Source organism: Syngnathus floridae, chromosome 16 (genome assembly GCF_059516105.1).
Source record: "Syngnathus floridae isolate MCC-2025c chromosome 16, RoL_Sflo_1.0, whole genome shotgun sequence".
NCBI classification, from domain to species: domain Eukaryota; kingdom Metazoa; phylum Chordata; class Actinopteri; order Syngnathiformes; family Syngnathidae; genus Syngnathus; species Syngnathus floridae.
In genome coordinates, this window is record NC_142428.1 from 5,000,757 (window position 1) to 5,018,935 (window position 18,179).

The 18,179-nt window shown below is 42.4% G+C and overlaps 4 protein-coding genes across 7 annotated transcripts in view; all 4 read right to left on the reverse strand.

The window, feature by feature from the left end:
- Nucleotides 1–2,589, reverse strand: part of vsx2 (visual system homeobox 2) — a 39,179-nt gene extending 36,590 nt beyond the window's left edge. For all 3 annotated transcript variants that reach the window (XM_088356464.1, XM_088356465.1, XM_088356463.1), the window contains exon 1: nt 27–2,589. The gene's annotated coding sequence lies outside the window, so the exon portion shown is untranslated. The remainder of the gene's footprint in view (nt 1–26) is intronic.
- Nucleotides 2,590–2,744: 155 nt separating this feature from the next.
- On the reverse strand, nt 2,745–9,755 carry lin52 (lin-52 DREAM MuvB core complex component). The gene is made up of 6 exons (XM_088356469.1): nt 9,677–9,755; nt 9,040–9,114; nt 8,895–8,932; nt 8,751–8,817; nt 8,537–8,620; nt 2,745–3,053 (listed from the first exon to the last, which is right to left on the reverse strand). The coding sequence occupies exons 1-6, from the start codon at nt 9,693–9,695 to the stop codon at nt 2,998–3,000; spliced, it is 339 nt and encodes a 112-aa protein (XP_088212595.1). The 5' UTR covers nt 9,696–9,755; the 3' UTR covers nt 2,745–2,997.
- Nucleotides 9,756–9,886: 131 nt separating this feature from the next.
- Nucleotides 9,887–14,495, reverse strand: pomt2 (protein-O-mannosyltransferase 2). The gene is made up of 21 exons (XM_088400462.1): nt 13,856–14,495; nt 13,674–13,758; nt 13,499–13,603; nt 13,315–13,423; nt 13,132–13,240; nt 12,886–13,045; nt 12,711–12,817; nt 12,563–12,645; nt 12,375–12,484; nt 12,227–12,293; nt 12,087–12,147; nt 11,943–12,021; nt 11,674–11,825; nt 11,517–11,608; nt 11,349–11,425; nt 11,209–11,280; nt 11,085–11,144; nt 10,909–11,014; nt 10,701–10,841; nt 10,525–10,636; nt 9,887–10,366 (listed from the first exon to the last, which is right to left on the reverse strand). Exons 1-21 carry the CDS (start codon nt 14,104–14,106, stop codon nt 10,261–10,263), a joined length of 2,244 nt encoding a protein of 747 aa, XP_088256588.1. The 5' UTR covers nt 14,107–14,495; the 3' UTR covers nt 9,887–10,260.
- Nucleotides 14,496–15,045: 550 nt separating this feature from the next.
- The window catches only part of LOC148385241 (latent-transforming growth factor beta-binding protein 2-like), a 55,477-nt gene continuing 52,343 nt past the window's right edge, over nt 15,046–18,179 (reverse strand). For both annotated transcript variants that reach the window (XM_088400461.1, XM_088400460.1), the window contains 5 exons: nt 17,956–18,096; nt 17,719–17,892; nt 17,371–17,649; nt 17,137–17,286; nt 15,046–16,616 (listed from right to left, as the gene is read on the reverse strand). In XM_088400461.1, the coding sequence (XP_088256587.1) occupies nt 16,441–16,616; nt 17,137–17,286; nt 17,371–17,649; nt 17,719–17,892; nt 17,956–18,096 (920 nt within the window). In that variant the 3' untranslated portion in view covers nt 15,046–16,440. The remainder of the gene's footprint in view (nt 16,617–17,136; nt 17,287–17,370; nt 17,650–17,718; nt 17,893–17,955; nt 18,097–18,179) is intronic.

Genomic DNA, 18,179 nt, shown 5'->3' on the forward strand with positions numbered 1-18,179 from the left:
GCGGGCGGTGGATTATTAATCCTCACCAAAACGCGTGGCCATAACATGTTTTTTTTTTTTTTTTCTGCAGATCACCGACGCATAATTGATCTCCAGATGTTGTGTGCGTGGCTCTGTGCGTTGGGGCTTCATCAAAGGCCCTCAAAAACACGACAGGTGGACCAACGACGTGGAGCCAGCGCGCTCTGGGTGATTGTTTTTTGCATCCGTGGACCCAGCATCGCGTCCTAATCCCCCAGCAACACTTTCAAGGGCAGGTTGAAAAAAGAAAAATGATACACGTATCGGTTGAGTGCACATAAAAGTGGCTGGAAATCGGCCAAGTCACATTAAAACAATGATATAACAATAATAATAATATAACAATAATAATACTTACCGTTCACATAGACATTATCGTTGAAGAATATTCACAAATTAATTAATGAAAATATATTGAGGGGATTAGGTAAAAGATTTTGGCCTTAATCATGACATCATCATACATTAACGGACGTGAAGGAATGTGAATACAATTCGAAAATCACCTATAAGTATTAAATCTGTACATACATTTATAAATAATGACATTTATAAATAAATGTATCAATAATGAAAACTCATCATGCCATGCCTCTTGATTGACTTTGGTCAAAATATTTCTTGATATAAAATGCATATGCAATAAAAATGCTCATTATGTCTAAAAATAATTAGTTTCATTTGGCTTTTTTTTTCATAAATGGCTCTTTGGCCTTTATAAAATAATTAAATAAACTGAAACAACCCCTGACAACTAAAGTGCTATGCTACTATTAATAATTATAATGAAAAGTCATAATGTCAATAGACAATACATATATTATTTTTCAAATACACTGTGTTGACATTTAAAGTACTTTAGCACAAGTGCAGTAAAACATGTCCATTAATGTGTTTTGACTCACTTGGCAGTGACAGGCACACGTCAATGCTTTGTTGAGCAGAGCAGCCTATACTGCTGAGAATTAAAAGCGCATTTAAATGCATGGCACAGTATTTATTTACTATAATACTGACCTCAGGTGCTCCAGTCTGTTGGCATCCTTTGCATACATTACCATATCATCTTGAGCTCACAGCTGATAAAGTGCAATATTGACTTAGAGAGTCATCGCTGCGTGCACATCCACTGATCCACTAACAAAGTCGTAATTCACATCAAACATTTGGAAATGAGCCGCTGATTTGAAGGCAGGAACATATTGCTGCTCCAATTAGTGCTGGGCCTGTTGAAACTAATTAGAGCCTATTTAGTGGAAATTCCATTAATGAAGAAATCAATGTTATTAAGGTATGCTAATGATACATCAGCCTGTTGGGATCTAGTCATTTATTAAGATGGAAGGGAAATGGGAGTGGGGGGGGGGTGCTACGTGGTGGTCACTCTCTGGCCTATCGATTACAAACAACATATAATTTTTTATAAAAAGTCTTTTGTTTTTGTTGAGGGAGGGGAACAGTTTATGGCTTGTACTAATCTCCTGCGTGAGCATGGCGGCATGCTGATTTGTATGTTTCGGAGATGCGGCCTAATAAGGCTCCAGATTAAGCTTGAAGCTTTACAGTATCTGGTGATGCCCATCAAAGAGCATGCAGATTAACAAGTAAACATCTGTTGTGACTTTTTTTTTTTATAGCATGCAAAAAAGGAAACAAAAAAAGTCTGAAGATGAAGCACCACCATAAATGATGATGATGACCTTACACACACACAAAAAAAAAAGTTTTGCAAGGTCAGCAGTTTTCTCATGGCCCTACTGCAATTAATGGCATGTTTGGTAGCTGCCCGCAGATATTGTTTAATTAGGCGAGGACTTGATTAATTTGCACTAATTGACGGCTAATTTAAAGACTGAGAAGTGGGGGGGTACATCGGACTTGGGGGCTCAGAGGGTAACGTGGGGTTAAGGTTTGAACTAACCCCGCCAGGCTGTCTGCCTCCATGTGGATGAGCAGGTCTGCGGACAGCGACCCGATCAAACATGGTGACAGGCAACATGGAGAGTGTCAGTGTGGCTAACATGTCAGACCAATTTGTATGGCGTGGGAGAGCAAATTTACCGTGGGATCATTTACTAGTTCATCGTCCAGCCCAAACTTAGAATCTATCTTAAGTGACACCAGTCCTGGAAAATGTTCTGCCACATTTTGTCTCTGTGACCTGGTAAATCGCACAAATGATTGTTCGGAAGGGGTGACCCGGGCGGGTGCGAGAGGTGAAGTCACCCAAGCAGAGCCGGCCGGCCTCTGTCCGTGTGAATCGGAAAGACCATTGGGGGCTTATTAGAGGCCCGGGAAGAAGTGTAACTGGTTGGCAGCGAGCGGCCAGAGAGCGAGCGACATCTCCAGCCGGGAACAGTCAGAGGCGTTGTCTTACCTAATTACGGCCGAGCAACTTCTTTTTTGTTTCCCATTCGGCATGCCTGTCTGATTCTCTTTTTGCCTGAGCGCTCGCTCCGACAATGCTGAAGTGTGCTAATTAGAAGAGAAATGGTCCAAGTAATTATGTCAACTCTGATTAAAGGTGACGACAATGAGCAATATTATTTTTACGCAATGTTTTGTGTATAAGGGAGCCTGCTTCCAAAGCTCATTAAAGGAGAAGCGCTGAACTGGCGGCCCAGGGAGACGCTGCTGCTGCTTCCTTGGCTGTCTGAACCGAGTTATTGCCCAAAATAAACAAGTTTGGTGGGATTTGGGGGAAAAAAAAGGAAAGAAAGATGTTATTATATCAAAACAAGCAACATTTTAATACATCATAAAAATGCAAATGAGCATAAATAAGAAGCTTTAAGTAAATGATAATACAAGGACAGCAGGTTCTTGAACCATAGCCAGAGGAAGGTTTCATGTATTAATAACAACTCACCTTTTCTGTTTTTAAAACCTTAATATTTTTTAGTATTTGAAAAAAAAATTGGTTGGATTCATCTTGCAGGATTTAAACATGGGAACTATTAAAAACGTCATTTGACATCACTTCTTCGGCCTTTCCAGGATGTTCAGAAACTTCCCTCTTGTCATTTCTCTGGCTGTAAAAAAAATAAAAATAAACAAGAAAACTAAATGAAAAGTGTGAAGCAAAAACATCTGCATCAAGTTTGCACGGAGAAACTTCAGGCAATCTGTGATCAACGTTCGCCTTCTTGAGCTGCACCATTAGTGATGCAAAGCATGAATTTAATACGCGCATGCAAAGTCACAGCGGGAAGGTAATTATTTCACATCTGTTCACTCACAACAGCATAAAAAAAAAAAGACGCTTTGTGATTCACTTGACAAGTGCTCCGACGTTCTCATCGCACAAACATTATGCAAAGCATCGAGATAAGAAGAGCAGAATACTGAGGCCCAACGTCGCCATGTCATTTAAGGAGCGGGGGGGAACAAAAAAGTAGGATTCATTTGTCCCGATTACAGAAAATATTTTCAGAAGAGTATCAGATGATCAATACTACTTCAGTACCATCAGAGAGTCCGAAGCGGCACCATCCAGGTGACCGTAATCACTCTTTGTTAAAGATGAGAAGCCGCTGTTGGCCGGGCCGCTTGCTTTTATGAGCCGCCGAGCCGGAATTACCTCCGTGACTTCATTTTGCACATCACACAATATAAATGCACGGGTACAAAACGGTATTAAGCAGAATGTCATCCACTTTCATAATAGTCGCAAGAGACGAGTGTCTGCTGCTAAAAAAGGCCCCTCCCCTTTCCTGGGCATGGGGGCTAATGAAAAAAAGCCGGGCCCGGTTGGTAATTCTGATGAGGTGGCCGGTACGGAATTTTAATGGCGCTCGTGCTAGCGTCACCTTGAGGTGTGTGCTATCGGGTTAAAGACGATGCTAATTCAAATGGCGCAAATTAATTTTGCACTTTGCCATCTCGTCCCATCCTGGAGAACATCTGGGGCGTTGGACACAGGTAGAGAAGCGGTCTGATTGGAACAGTCATCAAAATGCTTGAACGCAATTACACCGGGATGACCCCGACGGCGCACTTTCTTATTGGGAGCAGTTATGCTTGAGAACTGTCTGTGGCAGTTAATTTTTTTTTTTTTTTCATTTATGATGTCGCTCTCGTCTTTTCTTCAGCCTCTGATGAGCCCGAGATGAACGCGCCACGCCTCTCGAGGCCCCCCCAACATCACGGAGAGTCTCATTAATTACAGCTCGTCGCATAAATCAGCACTTTGTTTTCACGCGCGGCCTGTCGAGAAACTCCGACGAAGTTCGAATCATCTTTGTCGGAGTTTTATGGTGACTGTTAAGCTATCCAAAAGAAAATGGCGGTTTGTCAAATGTTTTTGATGCATTAAAAACTACTTGCGAAAAAATGTAAATATCGGAATTTATCACATTTAATGAATTCAGATTGAGTTCAAGATTGCCTCAGATTACATTTTAATGGCACAATTGGCAGCAAAAAAAGTTTTTCATTATCTTCCAGCTGGCAATTTTTTTTCCCCCATGCATAAAAGGGCTCAGTAAACAAACAAGGCGAAAAAAATAAAGGACAATGATGACAGGAACAAAAGTCCCATCATAATCTCTCATCTTTCAAACGCAAGCGCTCGCTCGCTCGCCACGCGCGCTTTGTCATACAACGGGCGAGATCAATACTGATTAGGGGAACTTAGAGATTTGTTTAGTTGATTAGAAAGGTCAATTACTAATTTTGCACTAAGTTAATCAGCATCTTGTTACTACTGCCATCCATACTAAATGACACCTTATGGATTGCCGGGGCTCGTTTCCTTGCCCTGCTGATTTGCCGCCGTCTCATTATCATTTAGGCGCTTCTGTCGGCATGCAATTACTGAACCACGTATGATTTTTTTTTTTTTTGGCCTATTTCTTATTTGGGCATTTTGGATGCTAATGTGGGCGGCTACTACCTCCAGACTGTTATAATCCTCTCCAGAAGTCACGCTTAGTCCCTGAATCCATTGTCGGTAAGAAGATTAAACTATATGTGAAAACAAATGAATGTGTTCCGCTGCTATTTAAAATGCAGGCTTTTTTCGAAATTAAAAAAAAAAAAAGACCTGGATGGAGTTATACACCCAAAAGAAATTTGATGTCACAAGTGAAATGTATTTTACACGCTATGCATCGTTAAATCATTTTGGGTTTGGAGTAAATCACAAATGGTTGGAATGGAAATGAAACGCTGCAGTGGAACATCTTACTTGCACGCATTTATGGCGATTGATCTGCGTGTCATTGTCCCCCCCCCCCCACTGCAATTCCCCTGTGTATGAAATGAGAGTAATCATCACTCCACCTCTCGGGACGGCAGGACCCCTGTTAGCCCCCAAAGGCAGCTGACCACCCGGGTTAACAGGAGTCCTGGACCTCGGCCCCGCCTGCCCCCGATTCACTTTCATTAAGAGCTAAGAGGACTTATCTGACCCTCTCCGTCCGTCTCAAAGTGCTGCCCGGCTATTACGGCCTGTAAGCTTTATTTAATGGGTTTAACATCCACTTCCCTGGGGGGGGGACACGGGAGACACAGAAGATGAAACACACAAGAGTCACACACACACTCGGCCGAGCGCCGCATACACCTGACGCTCATGTTTGTGTTCAAAATTCAATTACCCACTTATTGATACTTCACAGGGATATTTAAGATGCAGACACGAGCTGTGATTTCCCAAGGGGGCCACTGGTTCCTCTTTATGTCCCATCGGGGTGGGGTCTAGTCATCCTCGCCTCATTGACACACACATACACACACCAAAACAAACACCTGCACTTCCCAGCACCCCCCGGCCCCTTACTATGCCTGTTCAAGAGGTGTCCTTATTAATAGGCAATCAGTCAAGAATCATTCATTAAAAAGCCTAAAAGGTTTTACACCCGGACTATGATTAGCTGGGAAGGAAAATTCAATGAATTCCTAATGCCTTTATGGAAATGAGATGTCATTTCCGATCCGCTCAGGCGGGAGGCAGAGATGAGGAGCCGTGTGTGTGTGTGTGTGTGTGTGTGTGTGTGTGTGTGTGTGTGTGTGTGTCCACAGCGCTCTGCCTCGTCTCCTTTCACAGAGCGCCAACACTGCTGCTGTCTGGTAAACGAACAGGCTGCTGCAGACACAGCCGCAACCTGCTGCACACGTTGGGGTCATTTCGTTGCAAAGGGTTTGCCAAATTATTTTTTTTCCAACCAGGGGCTTACTAGAGTTGAAACTAAACGGGAGTGCGGGTGATTTTAAAGGCTAAAAAATACGCCCCCCTCCCAAAAAATGGAGAAACTAGCAAACCGCACAGCAGTTTACAGCATTGAGCCGGCGAAGAAATTGGCTGGAGGTGAAAAGATGAGGCGAGCGTATTAGGAGTGGTAAAGAGGAGGAGGAAGAGGGCGAGGAAGGGTATCCTCATTCAGCGGCTGTCGGCGCAGACACTTCATAACCGCATGTCCTTTGGTCAGCCCGCCCTGATGGATTGATGGCGGCGCATTAGTGCCAGTTGGGCCCAGTGAATGCAATCATATTCAACGGCGGCACGCTTCTAATAGGCCGGAGATTGATCCCGGGGCGGGTGCCGAGGAGGAGGAGGAGGTGCCGAAAGCGGGGCTATTAGGAACTGTCAGGGCAGGCTGACCTTCAGGCTCACCTTCACGTAAGGAGAAGCAACAGGGGTCGGCACGGGACGACGCGGGGAGGGGCCCAGTTGGTCTGGTGTCTACTTTCTAAACATGAATAGTTGGGACGACAAAGAAGGTCGGGCAAAGGTTGTGTGGAATATATGCAGAATTAAAAACGACATAAGAATGGATTTCTTTATGCGGCAGAATTGGGTTAGCTTAGCCGTGCCAGCATTTGGACATAAAAACCTAAAGCCAGATTTGGAGGGGGGGTCGTTCTGGCTCCAGCGCCCCTTGGCGATGTTCAACATGCTGACGAGCTCATGTGTGTAATTAAGAATTATGACGCCATGAATTTGGCTGCCATTATTAACTCGAGGATGTATACGTGGAAAAACCGGTTGAAAGCTCTCGACTTGTGAGTCTATCGGTAATCTTCAGGGATGCTACTGACGGCGCTTGAGACACAACAAACTAATTGAAACTGCAACTTGACACAGATGAAAGGTAACGCCGGTTAATGAGCAGAGATGCTTTTAATGAATATAATGTTTCCCGGTTCAAGTGTTGCGCAATATCCTCGAGCCCACCGGCGGGATAGACTACCACCGACGCCGCCTTGGCAAAATCCTACGCTCTTCAGAAGCTCCCAAAGGAACACTCAGCTTTCAATTACCTCCGATAACAGAATTTACCAGAGCGCCGCGCTTTCCCCGGAGACGCGGGGCCTGCTGCCCATACTCGGCGGCCCGCGACAGAAGCATTCATCACTGGGAGGAGTAACAGCTGGGCCCGAGGAAGAGGCACGCGTCAAGCCCCAGTGGGAATTGACTAGGCCGGCGTCATGCAGCCATTGTTGCAGGGCGAGGGGGGGGGCATGCATGCTGATGAATTAACAGAGTGTGATGAGCGTACAGGAAAGAAAAATCGACACAAACTCAGTTGCTATATGAGCTCAAGGGAATTTTTTTTTATGCGTTTTATGAAAGACTGTCTCAGGTTGCTTTTCTTACTGCAGGAGGCTGGCTGAGTTTTCACTACTTGATTGTGTCCTGCCCTTTTTAATAGTCCACATGCCCGAGGAGGGCGGGGGGGTAGTAAATCCCGTCCCCCTCGCCCTCGCTCTCCACCGAGTCTGGTTTACGGGTCCTGAGCAACACGGCAAACGTGATGAAAAAGTAGCTGAGATTTACAAGCCCTCCCCTGACAGCCAGGAAAAGGAGAAAATTAAACCAGAGAGCTTTAAACAGGCCGCCCATTACAGGGTAGCTCCGACACCAATAATAACCATCGTTGGGTCTCGTCAAGCGCGGCTACATGACAGGACTGCAAATCTTGCATCTGTGACAGCAAACATCTTTATACCCAACTAGATTACTCGTTCCTCCTGGTTAGCAGTAGTCCTAGTTGCAGTAAACAAAAGCTGCACTCGTCACTTTTTCAGTCACCAGCCTTTGCATTATTTCAATAGAAAAATAAGCAGCCATTTTCTCTTTGGAAATTTTGAGCACTTAGCTACAGCTCTCTAATCCACACTCCAGTGGGATTATGACAATGGAGGTAGTAAAAGGGGAAAGGATTAAAAACTCAATTTTGCATGCATCACATGCATCCGGCACTTGTTTTATTATCAGAATTCATTGTCGTGCTTGTGTTACTCACCTTTGATGCAGTAACAAGATTGACCCAAATAGGTTATTTTGACGGTTAACTTGCTTGAGCGGTTTATTGCAAATACACATTTCGACCTTGGATCATGCTCAACGCTTTGTGATTTAAAGGCAACAGCTGCCATCTAGTGGCCAAGTAAGAATTTACATGGGTAATTTTAACAAAATATAAGATATGTTTAACAGAAAAGACTTGTCTTTATACTCACGTGGAAGTCATTGTCAACAATAGTATTTTGTGTTGCTAGTGGTACTTACATTCTTCTAAGCCCAGTTGGTAAGCGAGGTTCTGAAGGCCTTTGACCTTCTCCGTGAGATTAGCTGTTGTCAAACTACCCAACTCTGCAGGAAACAAATAAAACATTTAATACTTATATACTATTGCTTTACATGCAGTCAATATCAATTAATGAACGACAGATTTTCTCAAACAACAATAACATGGCATGTCAAGCAGGCAAATTGGTTTGACCTTTTAACATCTCAATGTCCTCGCTCTCCAGCTCAGCCATCCACTTGGGCGGCGAATTTGTGATGGGCTGCGGAGTCACAAACAGCCATTTGATTAGAATAATCCGTCAAAAGACCCGAGATGCTAAAGACAGATTAGACTCACATTTTTACAAGAGGCAGCAAATTCAACAACTCCAGGAACTGCAAAAAAAAAAAAAAGAGGACGGATAAGACATAAGCAATTCAACAAATCCAAGACTGCAAAAAAATATATAATAATAATAAGAGAAGAGAAAATTTAGGCTTACGCTGCTCAGGCCAAAGTTCAGGCGATGCTCTGTCCAGCTTCTCATAACAGAGCAGAGAGCTTCCAAAATCTTCAGCTATCAAGACATGAAATTCGTTTGCTATTAAAATGGATATTAATACGGTATATTCTGCTAACATGTGCAAATTTGAAAATGCAACCCTCCATATTACATAATTGCTTTTCCATTCCATCCTTGGGGGAAATTGTGAAACACAAATTTGCTACCAGCAAGTGTACCACAAATGATAATAATAAAGAATTAGAATAACATGAATTAATATCTTCAGCATTCTCACAACAATAACGTTACGTCATCGCAACTCAATATCATTGTGATAATTATGTCAATAATGTAACTCACTATGTCACAAACAGAGCTTGCATTTTTAGCAGCTAAGCAACAAGCACATTTAGCTGTTTACGTGTGTCAAATGTCTACTGTTATTGCTGAACGTACATTCGACATACACAAACAAGTCCACTAGAAGAGTTCGCGTCAAACAGAAAATTGAACAAAAGATGTAGACTTTGACCCGTTATGACGTTTGAGTGGGGTCGATGATGAGTAACAGGGCAGAAAAATAGCGAAATACGAATATAGACACAGAACGTCTCGGTAAAGAATTAGAATTTACCTCCATTCGGAGACGCCATCTTCGAATTGAACACGTGACCAAAGTCGACCAATAGCAGCCACGAACATACGGACGTCCGTGTTGACAGCAGACGTTTTCCAAGCAACATTGAGGGTGTAATTCGCCTTATCTGCCGCTAGGGTTCTACCAATCAGTATTTTGATAATTTTGCAGGAGATCGTGATAATTAAAGTACTGCAACACACAGGCTAAAAGAATATCGTAGTTTATTAACATGGACTGTTATGTATGCATAAAAAGCTATATCACAAAAAATCTAGATCAAGATAACAATAAAAATAGTCTTTGAATGACTACCAAAGAAATTGAGTTATTTTCAGAATTTTTGAGGCACTTACGATTGTTCTTACAACATTAAAATTACAACGCAATTTGTAAGTTAGCGCTGATTACTCAAGTCCTCCAGCGTCAAACAATTCAAACAACTCTGACGGCGTACAGTACTATGACAAAACATTTTCTTCAACACTGCAAGACTGTGCAATAAATGACAATTAGTTGAAGTCATTTCTGCTTAAAACGGTTTGACTTAAAACTTTAGTGTCATGTTCACGGAAAACTTGTTAGAACTCCCAGGACTCCATCCACTTCAGTCCGGCCATCGAGCTGCCTGGCTCGTGCGCCAGAGGCCCCGTCATGCCATAGGTGAGCGGGTGGAACAGGTAGAAACTGAAAAAGAGAAACAATACAAATAAAAAATTGCGATACAATTCACAATAATTTGATGTACTGTAAATTAAAAAACAAAACAAAATAATCTAACATACATTTAACAAATTATTTTATAAATCAAAGAATGACCTGGCCTGTGAAATATTGGGTCTCACCTGTAAAGAACAACTACCAGTAGAAACACTTTTCCAACTCTTTGCAGCCAGTCACAATATGGTGGCTGGAGAAGAAGGTCAGCCATGTTCAACAGGAAATCCAACGTAATTCCTGTCATCAGCAAACATCACAATTTGTATCCTCTTGAGCACAACGAGCGGGAATACTATGCTACCTGTTAGCATGCTGCTAAAGAGCATTGCAGGGAAATAGTGATGGTAGTAGAGAACCCGGCTCATGGTGTAGAATGGCACATAGTGCAGGAGCCAGCCAAGGAACAGGAGGCCTCCTCCTCTCATGAGCACAAAACAATGATCTGCAAGACAGAGAATGAGACATCACGAGTCGCACGGTTGTGCAATAAAGTCCCAAATCAATCATACCTCTTCTCCTTTGGCCCACAGAGATGCCTCTTTGGAAAGCAACGGAAGCGACTGCTACCAGAATAAGATATAAACCCAAACTGGCCAGATTTAGCCACCAGACCACCTATGAAAAAGAAGGTGTGCTGATGAAGCGCAATCCACAAAGGAAGAAATGTTTGAAGCGGAATACTCACAGGGTTGCCAAGTAAGTACACGCGATACTCTGTTTCATTCACTCCTGAGAACCTCAGACCCTGCACAAGAAACAAACATCAGTGATTTGAAATTGTCTACACAAGTCACACTCCATTTTTTTACCTGGTAGTTGATGGGCCAGTGCCATGGTTTGGAGTTCATCTCATTGTCTTTGGGCTTCAAACCACTGTTACCCTAAAAAAAAAAAAATCATAATGTTTCATTGCATTTGCTGAGAACGACAAGGATAGTTTTGCACTTACTCTTATCATCACAATGTGAGACTCCACGAGGATCTCGAGAAAATGAGGCTTCAGCACTGCCAGACTAATGTTGGGCACTGTCAAGAACACAAGAGCAGAAAAAAAAAGATAAGTACTTAATATAAAAAAAAATAAAAAATTAAGACAAACCGAAGGAGTGGCTCATACATTTGGCGTTGACGTGATCTTCAATGTTCCACTGTGAGCTGGGAGTCTCCTTCAAGTACGGACTACAGGTGACCTCTACTTGTTCCCAGCCCCTAAACGCAAAACATGTGCTCAGCTTTCCCAAGTTATAATTACGACTAAATGAGGTCATCCTTACCACTTGGGGAGAGTTTTCCCAGATGAGGAAAGCGCACAACCGATGGCTTTGTGCAGAAAGCGAACTTTGCTACGCAGCACCTTCACAGGGTCACCTTTGCGACCTCCGCACACCTCCACTTGCCAGAGGTCATTGTTGTCACCGGTATGATTCTAAGGACGAAAAGGTCCCGATTGCAATGAGCTCTTTCAGACACACAAATATTTTGTAATTCTATTTTTATTTTGAAATGCTGCCACATAAACATTTGCAGTAAGTTATCTACTCACAATGCCATACCCCGTAACTTGGAAGTGCTTCGCGGTGAGCGGGGCTTCATGGAGGTGACTGTGAAGGTTTCGAGTTGTTCTGGGGGAAACCAGGGAAAGCATTATTTGAAGCAATTGATACAAAGCAATTGCCATCTTACTGACTCTTTGTGCTCCAATCTGATGATGTCACCATGACGAACCAGATCAGGGGACTTGGATTGAGCTAAAGCACAATGAAAAAATAATAAATGTTAACATTGAAAAGTAAAATTACAGATTGACTGGTCTCCAACTCTCCTTACAGTTTGTATCGTTGTGTCTGTGCACCAACCACAAGTTGTTGTAGTCCTTGTGAAGGTAGGCTGTAACCTATAACGGTATATATGATTTTATAAACATGCGAGATCGATTTTGTGTGTGAAGTTGAAATAAATGAGAACAAATGATGACCTGCTGCTGCTTCGCTCCAACTCCGTCAGGGTACAAATGCCAGTGAGAGTGCAAGTAGCCTCCAGCAATGCGAAGGTTCTTCAACGTAATGGTGGAGCCGTACGCCAGGTCTGCAAAGAACAAAAAAATTCCTCACATAAACAAGCAATTCTAAAACTTTTTTTTTCTAAATGTTGCAGCACACTCACACTCAGGCATAGACGCATTGTGCAGGTTGTTCCCGATGAGACGAGACTGGAAGGCGGAACTGAAGAAACCATCTCCTGGTCCGCTGAGAACAAAGAGCGCGATGACTCAAACAAAATTATCCGAGACATTAATCTGCATCCAACTTACCTTTTGTTCAGCACCACAAAATGGACTGCAAATATTGTAACATAGAGGAAGATGGGAAGCAGGATGAGCGCCACAACCCTCGCCAGGAAGTTCTTTGCGATGTCCACCTAAAGCCAGGAAAAAAATTACGTTAAACAGGTCAACATCATCATTATTTTTGTATCCTGATGATTACCAGTGATAGATCCAGATCTCCTAAAAGTCTCCAGAGGTCTGAAACTGTGTTCAGTCCCACCAGCAGGATGACAAAAAGACCCACAAACTTCACCCCGAGAGCCCCAGCAAGATTGACACCAGTAAGTATCATCCAAAACCACCAGGAAGCAGAAAAAGGCCTGAAAAACATACAATATAATAATAATAATGATAATAATAATGACGTGAAACAGTTGAAGGAATGTTAGGCAAAAATATTGTGAACCTGTCTTTTTGCTGCTTGAACTTGACCATACTGAACACTGCTGCCATGATGAAGAACAAGAGGATGGGGTCCAACAGAATGTACTGACAAATCGTGATGCAGCCCGTGTCTGTCAGGAACAAGCGGAGAATATCAAGTGAATGATAATTCACAGAAAAAAATGGAATTGACTTTGAGTCCTACCAAATATGAGCAGCCAAGCAGCAATGAGAGCAGCAGTCTGAGAGTGCGACAGCTCCAGTACGATGAGGTAGGCAAAGATGGGGAGAAAAGAACCTAAGCCCGCACAGAACTGGAGGAACAAAACACATTTTTTTAGAAAAGCAGATTTTTTTGGATGCAGCAATAGTGGCAAATGCATACATACCATTCTCATGCCCCAGTAATTATGATGTTCATATTTATCTCCTGGCTTTGTGAATGGAAACGTGCCATCGTAACCACTCATGTATCCAGCTAGTCCGATCAGCATCTGGAAAACGATGGGAAAAAAAATTGTTGTATTTCCTTCACTAGAATGAAGTTCAGAAAAAGAAAATCACCTTCCCCAGGGGTGGGTGGACATCAAAAAAGAAGGTCCTGTTGATGTAGTAGCTTCCCATTTTTCCAAAGTGTGTCTCGTCCCAGCTTCAAGAGCCGAAATAATAATGAGACCATGTTAGGAAGCATCCACATCATCAATCCAGACAAACAGTATGGAAAATTAATATTTTTCCCAACTCACCACACATGAGGAGGCTCTTTTATATTATAGAGACGTGTGGAGAAGGACAATCCAGCCACCAAGAGAAGCAGTCCTCTAGTGGACTCATCACTGGTGGAGCTTCTTCTTTTTCTGAAATGACTCCCATTGGTTTGCCGACTGTCATCCTCAGTCAAGTGTCCATCCTTGTTGAAGTTTTTGTCAGTAGATTGAGGAGTGGATGCCTGGAAGGTCTTTCTGTGTCTTATTGATGTATCCCCTGCTAGGACCATTGTCCTTTTTCCATTAGAACGCTAAAAAAAGAATGTCCATTCCAAATGTCGAGCTAGCTAGGGCAAAGCTATTTTTTTATTATACAGTTTAGATATACTGCAATATGAGCATCATGACCTTTCTCCATTGACAGCCACGTGTGCCACTACTGTCCGTGAATGTATCACACCGTTTATGAAACTCATATTTATCGCATACTTAACTTAGCTTGGTCGATTCATCTGTTAAAAAAAAAAAACTGAAACTGGTGCTTCCAGATAGACAGACTTGATTTGCGATTAATTTAAATTATTACAATAAAAAAGCCTTACGAATGCAATTATAATTTCGCGTTGTGTTATTGACCATAATCAATCTAGTTTGGGCATAGCGTGAGCCGACAGCAATGGAGGAGGGTTAAAGGTGGTTTGTGGGAGTTGTAGTATACTATTATATTCAAACAGTTGTTAGAACGCCTAAAAAACTACATATCCCATGAGTCTCCACTTTTAATAAAATCGTTCGCTGCTGGCCAATCACAAAACAACACTGTGTTACTGCATTTTGACCACAAGATGGGGCTATAACACAATGGTTCGTATTGATTGTATTTTTTGTGCCCCTGAATGAAATAAATACGTTAACATATTTGAATACCTGCAGAAGTAAAAAATAAAAAAAGACTACGTAAATCCAGTTAAATTATTAAAAAAAAAACACACAAATAAAATTAGTCAAAACATGATTAGTGTTATTTACTAATAAATGAAAAATAGCTAATAATAATCAATGTACTTATAATATTCTGAGTTATTTCAATCCATAGACACACAAATGTACTATTTGAGCATTCATTGTATCTTCTCATTTGTTCATTTATGTACCTTAATTTAAAATAATTGATGAGGCACAGTAATGAAATGCGTTCCTAGTAAAAAAAAAAAAACACTAAACAGATGTCTATTTTTACATTTTTATTTGGATGACTGACAGTGATTACAGTCAAGAGGTAAACAAAACGAATGAGCGTGATATTTCCGATGGCCACCCGCATTTCAACGAGACATTACCACTAGGTTATTTGTGGCTTTTACAGGAGCCTTGATTGTTCCAACTTTGACCCAAATGTTAGACTTCCCGTCTGGTTCAGGTGATAATTAGAGCAGCACAATCAAAGTACAGTGCACATCGCATGGAAACATTTGCGTAATTGCAGCTTTTATAGTTCATTAATGCAGGTTAAGGGGGATATTGAAATTAGACTGTGCTGCCATGATTGTTTTGCCAGGTGCCAGTTAAACAAATGATTAAATTAAACCTGAAGCACAAACAAAAGTTGCAATAAAGAAAAAAGCATGTAGGCTGTCTATGATACATTCATGACTCAGAAAAACAACAGTTAATATTCAACCAGAGAGTTGTAACATACAGAAATCGGTGTTTACAATTCAAAAAGCGTTGTCTTTGTAATGAAATGGAAAATGTCGGCCATCAAACTAAGAACAGTGCTGTCACTTCCCCCCCAAAAATATATAGTTCATATTCTGCTCCACAGGGCAGGTTATACACACACACAGTTCCTCTGGTACAGTGTCAGTCACTCTCCTCACACATAAAAAGATTTGCTTTTAAAAAATAGTTTGTTTTTACAGATGTATAAATCTACAAAGCTATATTTTTTTTTCCAGATTTTGTGTTTTATGTCAAACAAAAAAAAAAAAAGTTGGTCGTGCTATGTAGGAAGCATTAAAATGATATTTAACAAAAAATACATAGAGCTAGAGCTGTACAAAATATACCAAACCTCTCCAATGGAGCCTTTGTCTTAGTGGGAATGAAATGTTTGATTGAATTGTGTACACAAATTTGTTTTTACTTAAAAAAAACAAAAAAAAAACACCTATACTTGGTTGATCAGGTCTTGAGACTAAATGTAGCATCCCGCTTTGAGAATCTTCCTCCTTTGTCAACAGAATAAAATAAGTTAATACTGGTGGTTGGATTTTTTTTTTTAAGTCTTAAAAAAAGTGGTCAAACCAGATGTAGGCAAGTATTGCACCTTTACAGAACATCATATCATCAGATCCTCATATACATCTCAAGTCTTTAGAGGCGGCGGCAAAGCACTATTTTTGAAACGTTTGGTTGTATTGTCTTCCCAGCTCTTGGTCGGCACATTTGAGACGGTGCTGTTCAGCTTCGTGTGAAGAAGTGGAATGAAGAATAAGAAAAAGTTTTTTTAAAACATCTGTTAAGTGCCATCCATCTATTTTCTATTGTCCTCATTAGGCTCATGGCTAAGCAGATGATTCTTAAGGAAGCAGGAGACCTCCACGGCCGTCCATCTCTTGGTCTCAGTTCCCCGTTTGTTTGAGCTCCGCCGCCGGGATAGCCGGGATGCATTTGTGGGGCTTGTCGGAGGCCACGAAGCCGGGCAAGCAGGTGCATTTGTACGACCCTTCTGTGTTGCTGCAGTGGCCGTTCTGACACAACGGCACCTTGTCGCTGATGTCCTCGCATTCGTTGATATCTGCGGAGGAGGAGCATATTAAAAGCATATCAAGCATATCCCCAAATTAGCACTTCCTGGTAAAATATTGCACCGCCTGTTTCCACTAGCTCGCCATCGACCTTGGATATTGTATTCATCGCATTCCAGAAAAAGACAGTCTCACTTTTTTTTTTTACACAAAACAAAGCACACTTAAAGAATATAAAAACCCGATGTGATTGATTAAGTGGCCGGAGAGTCAAGGCCTTCTTCTTGGCAGCGAGTATCCAGATTGTGAGCTAACAGACAATGCATGAGGGGAGTAAACAGCTTTCATGAGATAGCTATAAAACACAAGCTAATGAATGCAAGGTTGTTAAACGCAGATTCTTCTTGAGTCGCGATAAATCTCAAGTGTGACTCCACAAAGTTTAAACGCGGGAGTGGAAAATCACCAAAGTCTGATTTCAATATTTTGACAGACAATTAAACAGGCATTCCATGGAGGCGTGGTGCAGTTCCCCCCAGCCATCCCTGATTTTACATAGCGAGAACGTACCTATGCAGGCCATCTTGTTTAGGTCCAACTCGTAACCGTCGAAGCAGTCGCAGGTGTAGCCTTCCCTCACTCGAACGCATCGTCCGTTTTCACAACCGTTCAGGATGCCGCATTCTTCCGCTTGGAGACCTTCAAAGGCATCGTAGCGCTCTGGAAAAACACAAAGAGGAGTTTGTAGAGACAAAAGTATTGAGACACCCTCCTAATCAATCAATCCTCACATTCCCAACCTACCATTAAAGGAATCCACCGGTCGAGGTTGATGCTCACGAGGTCGATGAATGGGGACTCGCGCTGGCGGCTGTCGGACGCTGTAATCGTTATCGTTGAACAAGGGGACGCTCGCGGGAACGTCGTACGGTCCCGCCGGGCCGCCGTAGTTGTCCCAGTAGGGTGGAACAAAAGGCTCCACGGGATCTTCAGGCCCGTCCACGCCGTACTCGTAGCTCGGCCGCTCTCGTAGACTGTCTGAACCTCCTCTCAGAGGGAGGTTGCACATGACGGCGTAGTCCTCTGAAATCAAAAGCAGAGAGAAGATTAGGGAAAATGTCATTTGAGGCATGGAGAAAATATTTTTCTCACCAGAGTCTTTCCTTGGACAAAAGGCACACTGTCCACTCCATGCAATTCCATACAGGCAGCAACACTCGGTGTAGGTCGTCCTGCGACCCTGCAGGGGTCCGACACACGTGTCGCCGCCTTCCAAACGTTGCCAGCAGATGTCCATGTGCACGTCCAGGTTGGACTCCACAGATTCTGTGAAAACAACAAAAGTTAGTTCTTGTCATGTGACGGATGGGTTCTTCTTGTATGACATACCTTCTGTTGTGTTGACGCTGACGCAACGCCGCAGCGTGGCGTCCAGCATTAACGGCGGACTGCAGAAACAGTTGAACGAGCCCGCCGTGTTCACGCACGCTCCATCAATACAGGCGTTTCCGAATTCACATTCGTCGTAATCTGAAAGTCATATTGACAGAGAAAATAATCTTTAGAAGTGGGATGCAGCTGCAGAGAAAAAGCACACAAGCTCAAGAGAACAT